The 13,878-nt window shown below is 34.7% G+C and overlaps 1 protein-coding gene across 22 annotated transcripts in view; it reads left to right on the top strand.

Moving 5' to 3' along the window:
* Nucleotides 1–9,519, top strand: part of GTDC1 (glycosyltransferase like domain containing 1) — a 374,641-nt gene extending 365,122 nt beyond the window's left edge. For 20 of the 22 annotated variants that reach the window (XM_017947202.3, XM_017947213.3, XM_017947206.3 and 17 more), the window contains 3 exons: nt 2,700–2,770; nt 3,458–3,549; nt 8,395–9,519. In XM_017947202.3, the coding sequence (XP_017802691.2) occupies nt 2,700–2,770; nt 3,458–3,549; nt 8,395–8,478 (247 nt within the window). In that variant the 3' untranslated portion in view covers nt 8,479–9,519. The remainder of the gene's footprint in view (nt 1–2,699; nt 2,771–3,457; nt 3,550–8,394) is intronic. The other 2 variants (XM_017947219.3, XM_031651200.1) reach the window with 2 other exon arrangements.
* The last annotated feature ends 4,359 nt before the right edge of the window (nt 9,520–13,878 follow it).

The following is a 13,878-nucleotide window of genomic DNA, read 5'->3' as shown; positions in this document are numbered from 1 at the left end:
CACTATGGTAAAATCCTTGGCAGGATTTTTTTCAATAGTTTATTCATGATGTTCATTATTATGAGTTGTAAAGAGTATGAGAATTTCATTTTTAAAATGTCTTATGGAATGTATCACTTTCTTAGATCTTGTAGACATGCTGTGGAAACCATAACATAAAATATGAGTTACTTACAATAACTAATTTTAATCCCATCTGCTAAGTATGACAACATTAGCATTTCCACTTAATTAAAAACACCCTTAAAGCAGCAATGTTTTAATCACTCCATTTTATTTACTCTCCTCCAGTGTCACTTATAATTGTAACTTTTTATTTTTTAATAATGAGGGATTTTTTTTCTCCTTGCATCACACAAAAAAAGTGCTGTCGATAATTAGCAGTCTTCTGTTATTAGTAGACTCAGGTGTCACAACTGTGTCTCATCCTCATTACAGTAAAAAATTTCACCTATCAGATTCATTATTGCTAGATAATGCGACTGAGAGCCTTTGCAGGCCCTCCAGAAAAGTAATTCAGCCAAGCAAAATTATCAGCTAATTATATTTAGAATCAAAAGCCCAACAACTATTTGCAGATAAATTGTATGAATTGAAGTGAATAGATCTGAATATTAAGATTCATAGATTTGGCAGATGATTTGTTAATTGGAATAAAAAGGTCATTTACTAGTCATTTTAACAATAGATCAATTGGAACTCTTATTATTTAACTGGTAGTGCCTAAGAATTGAAGTGATGAATAATTGTATTATTGTCATGAGGTAATTTTAAAAAAAAATAAAATGAGAAACTTATGAAAATGAATTTTATAAATTGGTTTTAAAATACTATGGCCTATTTAAGATATTTTAAAACATAGTCCTCATCTAAGTAATGTATATCATAACAAGTCAAAAATAGAACCAAAAGAGATGGTGGTTTTTTTCTTGATGAATTAGAAATATAACCATGACTAACATAATTTACAAATAGAAGTTGAAATCCAAAATTTGTAAATTTTTTCTTCCTAAATCAAATAATGCCATTTCTATCTTACTGTATTTTAATTAGCAGAGGTTTTTTGGAAACGGCATGGTACATATTCATATGATGACTCAAAATGTAACTTGGCCTGCAGTTTTCTTTCGGGGAACAGAATACTCTAATTCAAATCCATTATTAAAAAGCAGATAACATGTGCACTCTGAAATGCCTATGACTTCACTCTTGATTTTATGTAATTATGAGAGAATGTTCATATGTATTTGCTTTTCGATTGGCACATCATTTAAAAACTGAATGTCTTCAGATAAAGTGCCTATTTTCTTTTGGTCCATAAACAATATCACTGGTTTATAAACTCAAAACTTTTTTAAGTGTTTTATAATACAGTCACAGTGTAGTTTATAGCTGTGCTTATAAGAATTTCTATGTGTACCCTATGTGTGTATCACAAAAAATTAGATATTAGTTTGCATTCTGAAATTAATAATTGGTAACCAGAACCTGTGCCTTCCCACTAGATTATTTTGTAACTTCTATCAGTTCTCAAGCAAAACTTTGAACTAAGTATTTTTCCAAAATTTGCAGCTCAAAGTAAATACTTTTTATTTAATTTCAGTTAACATAGGAAAATAGGGAAAACATCACCCACTTAAAAACAGCTTAAGTTTCATTTACTTCGTCACTGTAAATAAACAAGGTAAACACTAACATGACTTCAGAGTACTTTGGGTTGAAAAAAATCTGCAGTTCAAAATAAATTTCCCCTTTGGTCAACATTTTGGATGCAATTCAAAGTTTCTCATAAAATAAACATATTTTAAAGGGTGTTTTGAATTTCACTGCATAATTTCTAGCCAACAGAAATGACAGTGGTATCTTTAAAGTTGATTATATGTCAGATCAATAGCTATTATGCAGGGCTAACACAGAAGGAAGATGCAATACCTTCGTTCTGCTTAACCCTTCTACTGTGATGTGAAGAAAAACTTCCCATAGGTGGGTCCATGGGGAAATCCTCTCACAAAGTGAAACTTCCATGTTTGTTTGTTTAATAATACAAGCATTCTTTGCTGATAAAATGGAAAGTGAGCTGCATTTTTAGTCAAGAAAGCAAAATGTTCATTAAAGTAATCTTCATGAGAGTTTTTCAACAAAAGGGGGAAGAGTTTTACATTCTGCATAATAACAAATTGTTTTGAAGCATGAGCTTAAAATGAAAATGCCCCATTACAACAGATTGTAAATTTTTTTCTGATGCTTTTAAAAGTGCCTCAATCTTTTCTACGGAGACAGTGTTAAAGTTAAGTATTTGCTATTTTATTTAAACATTTTTGAAAAATGAACATTCTGAGGCTTTGCAGCGTTATTAAGAAAAGCTGTCCATACTTTACCATGTTGTTACATGTGTTTATCTGCTGATTATAAAATGTGTTAAACAGTATTTTAAAAACAAAAAAAAATGCAGAGCTGCGCTTTGATTAATTCAGTGAACAAAACATATGCTGTTGGTTCTGTTCTATGAAATTCATATATGATCAATAAAATCTTTTAAAAGAGCAACTTTGGCTTTTAGAATTATACTGCCGACCATGTTTTTTGTCCCAGTTAACTCTGGGCTCATTCTGTTAACTTTAGGCAAACAAAACCACTTTCTGGGTATGATGGTACTGTCTTTTTCATATATTCTTATCCTCTTTCTCAAATTTTTCTAGGTTGGAAGCTGTGTACTGTGGGTGTTACCCACTTTGTCCTAAAGATTTGGTTTATCCCGAAATATTTCCAGGTAGCTGCTTTAATGTGCATTCATCTTTACTGAGATTTAATGCTAAATTAGAAAGTTTGAAAATAAACTTAGGCAGGAGCAATTGTTTATTTGGCAAGTCAACATGTTAGTGTTAAGGAAAATTTTATGTGTTTTAATACATTAGAGTAAGCTTATATTTACCATCTGTTCTTTTAAGATAACAAAAAAGCAAGTTTTCAAATAACATTCTTCATTGTTAGCATACACATCCCATAATGATGGATTTTTATAAGCAGGTCAGTGTTGCTGCAATTGCTTACAGATTTTTTTTTAATGATACACACAGAGAAAAATCAGGGACTGAAAGTCACACCAAATTAAACAATTGACTAGTTAATAATATGCAACTGTTGTACGGGTACATACGGCTATAGTACCAGTTCTTTGAAAAAATTCTCATCACTAAATATATCACATATGCATTGTGTTACATTAGAATAATGTATTTTAATCACCCAAAGGAGATGTCTAAACAGCACAACTACACAGTCTTATTTAGCATTAAACATCCTTGTGAGCTGAGGTAACCTTATAAAATCATGCTTAAATAATGTAAAACACGAGGCGGCACAGAGCAATATGCATTTTTAATTAGTAAAGTGACTAATATCGAGTGTGTGCTTTGAGGTTTTTGTTTCATTAAAAATGTATCTGTTTTTCCTGCAGCTGAATATCTGTATTCTACACCTGAACAGCTTTCAAAAAGGCTCCAGAATTTCTGCAAGAGACCAGATATTATAAGAAAACATCTCTATAAGGTAGTTATTGAGAAGAGATTTACATGGTATAAATGCCATATTGAAGTACAAAGAAAAAATCTTAAAAAAAAAAAACATTTAATTAACATACTAATGTTTAAAGGAAACATGCTAGGGAGGGATATTAGTTGTTACACTAACAAGGATTAATTAAACTGGATGCCAGTTGTATTAACCTAGGTCTTATGAAATACGTGCACTTAATGCATGGTACATGCTTTTTTAAAAATTTATTGTTTTCTAAGATGACTGTCCTTTACATTTAGCCCCTAGAGGCTTATAAAAATGAACCTGGATTAATGTAACTCATTAGTTTAAAAGGAAGTAAAGGAAAGATTCTACAATTATACTAATGAGGATAAGCCTTTCTTCCCATCATAATGAAATCCTTAGTCCTCAAAAATTCAGGTAAATGGCATGAGTGAAGTTTGGTGTTCATTTTTGAACTACTTGAAAGGTGATTTTTAAGAATTGAATATTTCTCATGTCCAATTTAATAAAAATGACCTAAAAAATCCTCAGTTTCTTTAGAATAAGAATGGCAGTCTCATCTCTGAATGGCAAAGGGAAAATAGTGTAAACAGCATCATCATTCACTACCCTCGTTCGTTATCTTCTTTTCTTTATTTGAATCAAGAATTTTACATTGTTGAAATAACAACACAAAGAGGCCCTACTAAAAGTCTAAGTAATTGAACTAGGATAAATCTGCTTTATGAGTTTTGAAGGTGGCTCTAGGCCATGAGTAATATACCTTTTTATATTCTTCGAATGTAGCATCTTCATTTTACATAAATCCAGTATAGTTTACAATCTAGCAGTTTTATAATCTAACATATTTTAATTTTCCTATGTTAATATATAACCTTCTACATGAAATACAGTTCTCTGCCTTTTTTTTTCTCCTTTCCCTGTTCATAGCCTAAAATACATATTTACATAGTGATACATCACAACATGACTTTGTTTCTACAGGAAACAGTTAAACTTCAAGAAAAAGAGAGAGAACCAAAAATGCAATTTAACACCCAATTTCAAGCTCATTATCTTTCATTGTCTATTAACTTGGCAATGGTTCAGAAGGTAGCTCATAATAGTTTAAAATGCTGACTGAACAGTTCCAGCTTCAGTATTACTCCTTGAGTCAATACTATTGTATTGTATACATGGCAAGCTCCACAGAGAAAATGGTTGTCCAAGATTTACCTCAATATTTCCTAATTTTTAAAGTTCAGTAGCAGTTTTGTTTGTATGAAATATCAAATAGTTTCGCATGTGATAGACTGTCAAAATATGCAGATAATGGAAATTGAGGAAATATAAGTATTAGTACAAATGAATTTATTTTCTATATATGACACAAAGCAATTTTCAGTGAGTTCTCTGTCAGATTATTGATTTTTTCCCTCTTTGGATGAATTTTTGGTGAAGTATTTATAAATGTGTTTCCACCATCAAAATGTATCAGTTTGTTACATTGCTTAACCCTGTTATTCTGCATCTGCAAATTTTAAACATCTGCAAATTTTTAACCATTTCAAAAGTCACTGCAACAAGTTGCCTCTAGTAAGAAAAGAAAGCAGATGTCCACTTGAAATATTTTCATTCAGCTACTGCCATAACAGAGCTATAATTATTTATTTTACAAACAACTTCTGAAAAAAAGAATGGCAGCTTAGTGGTATGTTGTTAATATACCAAATTGTTCCTCACACAGCTTAAATGATAACCTATATCTTAAATGCTGTTTCATTGAGTACATGTTAGTACTTAAATGTATTCTAGTTTGTACACCATAAAAACCTGCATCTCAAAGTTTTATAAATTAGTAATTCATGCAAAAGCATTTATAAGAACTTATTTATATAATTCATGTTTAAGCATAGGCTACCATGGATTTTTCTCTTATAAATCTATAACATATTTTCACATTTGCCTTCATCCATAGTGCTTAGTGATATTGTCTAAAAATTAATTTCAAAAATTAATAAATTAGTCTAAAATTTTAAGTAATCAGGAGCTTTATGATACAATTACTAGGAAAAACTGGCATGTTGCAAGGTATAGAGTTAAAAGCACAGGAAGGACCACAGATTTAGTTTGTGTGTTGTTACAGGATTTAAAGCCAAAACAGAAAAGAAAAAATGCCTTCTAAACCTTTATAATAATGATACAACAAGTTATTGTAATTTTTTATCTTGTGTTTCATAAATAGACACATTTGCTTTTATAAATAGGTAACATTTGCTTTTACTAAATACTAGAGAATTAGCATTTTAGCTTTTACCTACTTTTCTTATGCAATCGGAGAGGATCTTTTGTGTGTACTGTGAAAAGAATGTTGGGAGTTATTTTTAGATTTATTTCATTGGACAGTGCTGTTTTGCTTTTATAAAACATATGCTTCTAAGATCTAAAAGGATAGAATATCACTGAATTCTTTAATTTGTTCCTTTTACATTTTTACACCTTACTCTTTTTTTGTTGTTAAAAGTTTACATTTTAAAATCATTTCAACTTCTTATCATATAGAGTTCACTTTAGGATAGGATTTTTCATATGGATTCACACTTAGAAATTTAATGACTAGAATAAGGCTACTAACACTTGGCTTTCTTCTCACATCAGACATTATACTTTCAATATGAGTGAGAGTTTGGGGTATAACTTGAAGCAGGATTTGAAACAGAATGCTAGTAAGTGAAAAGCAGAAACAGAATTTACTTTTTTTCTTAAAGTGACTCCTTCTATCACAGAACACTTGTGTCCATGACTTCCTACCTGAAATAATTTCAGACCTGAAATGTTTAAATTCCTGATTTGCATGTATGTGTGTACTCATTCAGTCTCTTTCTCTCTTACACACACACACACACACACACACACACACACACACTTGCCTTAGGATCGTTAGAGAAATCCAATACATGCAAAAATTAAATGCTTCTTAATAATTTAAAAAACCTAAAACCATTTTTCTTAATTTAAGAAAATATAAAACCACTTCTGACAAAGTTGATGTCTACAGTTGAGTCATTGACTGTAAACTTGTATTGTCGAGACATGTACTTTTTCACATCAGGCAGATGCACTGGACACATACTTCTCACAGAGATAAAATAGGGAGCTCTTCGATGACTCCTAAGCCTAACTTAAACACAAATTTCTAGAAGTAATCATAAAAGAATCAGCTAAGGATTGACCCCTTAAACTAACCATAGTTCTTCCTTTCTAACCCAAGCAAGTGTAATACTGTGAAGTTGTATTTTTTTTGGCCTCACTTTTATTATACTATGTGAATTTACTTATGGAAAATTCTCAACAATTATTTGAAATTAGTATTTCATGCTTTTAGAGAACCCTGATCATTATATTTTTAAATGCTGTTGAAAGACATTTTATAGCTATTCCCTCATTACCAGTATTGAAATGAATATACGAGTACAAATAGGGCAGTTGTGTAAGGTAGGTATCATCCAGACTGATGTAAGAGATTTTCATTCCAATCCTATTTTTCATTTACTTTCATTTATAAATTGAATGGTATTCTCTGGTTTAAAAAGAGAGAGAGATGCCATTCTTGCTTTTTGAGAGTGACTTGTAGTTTAAGATTTTTCAGGTGATAGCTCCTGATTTTTTTGTTTTTCTCTTCAAGTTCCTCAATATTGACAAAACTTTTATAATCTCCTATTGTTTGGAAGAGAGAAGAATTTTTAGAGTTCTGCCGGAAACTAATTCAAAACAATAATTAAGCTTACAGTTCACACTCATTGCCCAGAAAAGCCATTTGTAGTTATCTTGATTATGTCAAGCTATATGTACCTGAACCACAGCCAAGCTACTTTGTTTCCTTCAAGAAACTGGTCACTCTGTAGTCCCCTTTTAATTTGAGCTTAAACTCTAGATTTGAATAAGGTGTTGCTCACTGGTTTTAATACTGCTCCGGAGTCCTTACTTTTTCCTTAAACATGAAAACTTAAATGTTTATGACGTTCTAAGAACTTCTAAAAGCTCTCAACTGCACCAGCACAATTAAGGCAAATTCTCAGTCTCAGTCTCTCACTCTTTCTCTCTCTCCCTCCTCTGCCTCTCCCTCCCTTCCCTTTCTTCTTCCCTCTTTCCCTTCCTTCCTTCTTCACCTCCTCCCTCGATTTTATTTGGTCTGGCTTTCCTTTGATTTGTCTAAATAAAATAAAAGGAAAAAGCCTTTTAGCATCACAGATATGCTTTGGCTGATTAAGATCAGTTAGAGGTTTTGTCCTCCTCTGCTACTCATTTGCAACCTGATTCTAGGTGATTTTCTTGGCTTCTATGTGATTCATCTGTAAACCTGGAAGAATATATTTTTTAAATATCAGTTTACCCCTGAGGTACCGCTATTATGAAATAATGAATATAAACCTGTTGTAAATATGAAGCACTTTTTAAATTTCACATAATATTAATGGCATTTATCGTTGTGTCTTCATCATTTAAAAGTAAAATTCACAGCAAAAACTTGTATATACAGTGTTATGTGTCTTGTGTTTATATAAAAATTGGATGATGAACTTCCAATGGCTGTCATTCATAACATAAACCAATAAATATGTGTGCAGCAGAATATACCCATTTGCAAAAAACAGTAGCCTTCTTCTCTGGTTGGAAATACAACAACACTTTAAACCAATCAGAAACTGAGATTTCCTGAGGTGATGAAACTCAAGAACCATTTACTTGGTGGCTTTTTGAAATGTAATTGACGTAAGTGATGCAAATTTGCAATATAAATTTTCAGCATACTTTCATCTTTTAGTCATTAATGCTCTTCACTTCTTTCTCTTCTCTCCCTCCTCCTCGTTGCAGGGTGAAATCGCTCCGTTTTCTTGGGCAGCCCTACATGGTAAATTCAGGTCTCTGCTTACAACAGAACCTAGGGAAGATTTGTGACAGATGGGGCTAAGTCACAAACTTGCAGCCTAAGGCAGAATCTGAAGAACTTTCCAGAGTGTGCCCATATTTACCTGATCAGAGAGAAAAGAAAATCTGCAGAGGAAGCTGAGCCTGGCTGCTTGTCATAGCTGACACAGAGCCATCTGCCACAAACCTGTGGCGGCTTCAGATCTCCAATCCCTGCCACCACCCCAACTCAAATTAAATACAGATTCCTAGAGACGTTATGATGGTTACACATGTCCTCGGCATCACATGTAGGAGACTGTTCAAAAAAAATATGTGGCCTGTTGTATAACCGCACTCATGTATCCCATATGTGGTGCCACATTGAATTTCCGGTTGAATCCGTTTTTATCCTTTGTACTGGATGACATGGTGCCTGAATTCTTTCTTTTCGCCGACACGATGGCAGCCAAACTGCAGCTTCAAACGCTTACACTTGGCTGGGTTTCTACCTAGGTTGCCAGGTTATCATCGGAGCCTTCTTGTGTCCTCAAAGGGCCACGAGGCCTGAAAGGAGGATCAGAATGCTTCGGGACTAATTGGGCAGCCATCGCAGAATTGTTTGTGGGCAAAGGGCTGCTTTAGCACTTTTCTTCTAGCAAATTAATGACTCTCAGGCACAGGGGTTTTTAAGTGAAGGTATTAATAAGAGGTCTGGCAGGTATTCCCATGATTCACAGAGTTACATTTGCATTTAATTAATCTTAAAGAAAGTTGCAAGATAAACAGCTGTAATTCGGACAAACATGACAAACAGTGAAGCCATCTAGCCCATAAAATGAACACTGACATACTTGTTTTAATTTTTTTTCCCAGTGTAAAAATAGAGAAATCAAAATACTCCTAACAAAACCAGTAATTTTGATAGAAATATTGCTCCAAAATACTTGCATCTACCTACAAATATAACCTGTTCAAGATAAATCGCTTATGATTCCAATAGTCAAACTGCTGTGTTTGTTGATGTAAAGATGTTTTGAATAGCTAGATGGTAAAATAAATTTTTAATAAAGTACCCACTGCAATTTTTAATTAGCATATTCATTTATGTATAGATGTATACATCTACCTATATGTTTCTCACGGAACGTTTTCCTCGTGACAGAGACAACGAATACAATTGTTTCCCTTCCGGATGAACAAGGATCTGTTTTGCAAATGTTTGTAAGATATTATGACATTTCCAAGATTTTCTTTGCATTCTGGAAAGCAGGAGGTAAACATTTGTAGTCATTAAGGTAAAGTCTGTTGATAAACCATCTTCTGTTTACTGACAGGTAAATTGTAACTTTCCCTAGCTTTTGAAATGAATAACTTCTATACACCACAGAGTGAGGCACAGTCAGGGAAAGGTGGCGCGACAAGGGGCAAGTCAGGCTCTCTAGCTTCTGGAAGGATCGGGTAGCCTAGCAAGCATCTAAGATGGAGAAAGCAATGATTCAGAAGGCCACTAGGGTCCATTTGACAGGTAGCAAAATCGAAAGCACGAAATAGATCAAGGTTAGGGAGCCAGACAAAGCCCTTGGGAGAGAGGCAGTATTACAGATCAAAGAAAGCAGGATTTCAGAGTCTATGAGGCCTGGGAATTTAAAAGCAGGAAGAGTAAGAAGCAGAAACAACAAGCTCCATCTGAACAGACAACTCTCTCCAACCTTTATGAGACCCACAGTGTGTGATGGGCCACTGCAGCACTGGCTTCTAGACTCTCTTACAGGGAAGCCAGTGAACAAATTACTTCCTCACCCAGAAAACAAAGAGCTCAAGAACTATTTTGGAAGTTCCTTCCAGTCTAAGGCTATGGAACTCAGAATCTAGCAGGTGTGCTCCTTTGGAGAGCAAAACTAAAGATATAAATATTAATAAGAAATTCTTTGCCACTTCTCATGGGCAAGGTTATACTTTATGCCACCTACTGAGATAAACCAGATGAGTCAGTTGGCTTCTGTCAGGCGCTGTGTCACATATGACATCTTCTCAAAATAATATTATCCCACGGTCAGGAAATAGTGCTTCGTTTGCTGTGTTTTTCTATCCTGAAAATAAATGGTGGCTAAGATATTCTACACACAACTAGTACCCATACATGTTTTCTCACTAATTGATAGGGAAAAAAAAAAAAAAAAAAAAAAAGCATTAAACACTTTTCAGAGAGTACATCTGAAACATTTATGTATTTTCCTGATTTAGGCAAATATAATATTGAAAGTTACCTGTACGTGGGCATTTTTTCTACACTCATAAACACAAATAAAATTTTGCCATTAGCTGTGGCCAACATTCCTTCCAGGACAAAAACTTACATTAGGCTGGGTGCGGTGGCTCACGCCTGTAATCCCAGCACTTTGGAAGGCCAAGATGGGTGGATCATGAGGTCAGGAAATTGAGACCATCTTAACTAACATGGTAAAACCCCATCTCTACTAAAAATACAAAAAATTAGCTGGGCTTGGTGGTGGGCACCTGTAGTCCCAGCTACTTGGGAGGCTGAGGGAGGAGAATGGCATGAACCTAGGAGGCGGAGCTTGCAGTGAGCTGAGATTGTGCCACTGAACTCCAGCCTGGGTGACAGAGCGAGACACCATCTAAAAAACTAATTAATTAATTTAAAAAATAAAAAAAAACTTACATTAAATGTGTCACTTATTTGCGTGATGCTGAGATTTAGAGTTTAAAAAAACAAAACTTATAAAGACTGTAATGTCAGAGTTGCTATTAGTTCACAAAAGCAATCAAAAGTTTTGTAAATGTGTAATTCTTAACATTTAAAAATATGTAGGAGTGTATGTGTGCACTCACACATGCTTCTCAACACCCATGACCTAGTGGAATGGAGTGTTACTAAATAAGTTAATCAGTATTTTGCTGAAATCTCAGCAGATAATTGGTACTACAAGTTGACTCATTAATTCGGTTTTCCTTATCAACCACCCCCATCATTTATTGTTTTGAGTATGTTTTATGGAAAACTTAATCTTTTCTCTTTTTTGACACTCGATTGTTTTTTCTTTTAAAATAAAACCAATTTTAATTTTAAATATCTTTGAAAGTCCATCCATTGTCAAGACTTTGACACAGTGTCTTGAAATACAGCTTGCCCTAAACTTAATCTGTGTTTCTGGCTGGTGTTTCTATAACAAATACCAGGGCACCTGGTTCTTAACCTTCTCGTTTATACTGTGTTGATCAGAAATAGATGCAAATACCTTTTTAAAAATGCTCCTGGTTTAATAAGCATCCTTCAAATACAGTTAAGTTTAAATGCCCTGCTCCTGTTCTCAGTCCTTCAGACATCAGTATGGCAGCAGAATCCATAAGTCAATGGAAACTCTTAGCCATAGAGGGCTGCATAGATTAATTTCAACACCTTGAAATGCATCTGGAAGCAAAGATTTCATTTTATGTTGAAGGTGTTAATTATATTTGATATTTTTAAAAGTAAAATCTGTTTTTGAGAAAGCATCTGCTACCCAGAAATATTATGAGCCACAAAAGAAATTTCACTTAAGTCTCAAGAGACTTTCTGTGGATGATACAATCAGTTTTCAAATGATAGTTCATGCTGTCTTTTAATGCTGACATGCACTGTGGGTCTTATTCTTCTATTGACTATTGACCCAACTGCCTTTCTTTTTCAGTGGAAAATTTGGGACTATTTAATATTAGATCTTATGTTTAACAATGAAAAGAGTATATTATAAACCACTGACTTGAACATGTTTCATTTTTAAATTTGAATTGCAATATAGACAACTAATGCTCCTATCCTATGCCCTCTCTTCAAAGCTGTTCATTAAAATGTAACTGGGGAAGCTTGAAAAACATGCGAACAATTCTACATGCTGCTCAAAGATACAGACATGTGATTAAAGAACAGTATTACAGAAAACCTGGGCATTAACCAAACTTACAATAATGGTTATGTCAGAGGGGCCATGGTAGAGAAAAAAAGGACATAAAAGTAGGGAGAGGTACATTCGTTGCATGATGAGCAGTCTGTTTCTTAAGCTGGGTCATGATACACAAAGGCTTCTTGCCACTCTTTATGACTTTTCACGCATCTTCAGTGTATTTATTGCATATACCTTTTGATAGAAGATATAAATACTTTGGGAAGCATGTTACTAGTTTTGCTATCAGGCTCTCCTTAACATTTCTTGGTTTCCTGAACTATTGATTGAGTCAGAAAACCGCTTCCCTCAGACAGTGATAGAAACTACTCTACTGCCAATGTTGCTTGAGAAGACTTTCCTCTGCTTAACAGGAGCCAGGGACTTCACCTCAACCCTCATGCTGTGGAGAAAGTCAGACTTAACTGGCCACAGGTTCCTGTTTCTTGGGGCTGCTGATCGCCATCTCTAACAGTCACCTGTGGCAATCACAAGATGGAAAACTGTAGCTCTAAAACTCCCTTCTGAAGGGTAAGGAAAGGAAGATGAAGGCAGATGTTAAATGAGCCCAGTCTTTTTCATCTCAAAAAATTCAGAACTGCCTGTTAGAGCACAAGAGCTCTCTGAGCTCCCAACCACACTACCCACTCCCCATAGTGTTGTCTCTCCCCTTTCCTCTTCAGGACACAGGAGCGAATCGTGGTCTCTGTGCTTTCATTGCAATCGATCCCAGGGGAAGAGTTCTCCCTGGTATCTGTGGGATGCCCTCACTGCATGTGAGGCACAAATGGCTTCAGGGACCAGGATCCCCACTCACTCTGCAGTCCATTTTTCTAAATTGGAATTTGGGATCAGTTTCTTCAGGTGTCCCGCCATCATCTCACTATCTGAGTTATTCCTTATCCACCCCCAACCCCAAGGAGAGGATCCTAATTGTTTTTATAAACTGATAGAAGGAATTGATGATTCTTGGAAGATAATTTTAAATGGTGATATTACTTTCCTATCAGTTACTGCATTTAAATAGCAGACCTAAGGTGGGGTGCGAGAAGATGTGACTCCTAGGAATACTGGTATGACCTTTCTCAAGCAACCTGAAGTTCTTTAGATCTGAAAATTTAATGTCTTCAATATCATTTCACAGATGAGAACATTAAGGCACATATAGTGACATATTTAGGAGCTGAAGTGTGTTACAGAAAAAGTTTTTTTGTATAAGCCTTTCCCTACATTGGATGTTGTCATTGTCACCTATGTGCCTTTCAGGAAGCACCAAGTGCAGTGTGCATGACTCAGTTGGACCTCTACTTCCCTTCTGTTTCTGTCTCCAGCTGGCAGGATACAGCAAAGGACAGTGGAGGTGGTTATTTTGTGGCCCACTTTTCTGCCGTTAGAAGGGACACAAGAGACCATGTAGTATGGCCAATTTTTTGTTTGTTTTGAGAGGGAGTCTCGCTCTGTCTCCCAGGCTGGAGTGCGGTGGCGCCATCTCGGCTCACTGCAA

This window comes from Papio anubis, chromosome 10 (assembly GCF_008728515.1).
Source record: "Papio anubis isolate 15944 chromosome 10, Panubis1.0, whole genome shotgun sequence".
In the NCBI taxonomy this organism is placed as follows: Eukaryota; Metazoa; Chordata; class Mammalia; order Primates; family Cercopithecidae; genus Papio; species Papio anubis.
Note: the sequence above shows the minus strand (reverse complement) of the source record. Positions and strands in the feature narration are given on the sequence as shown.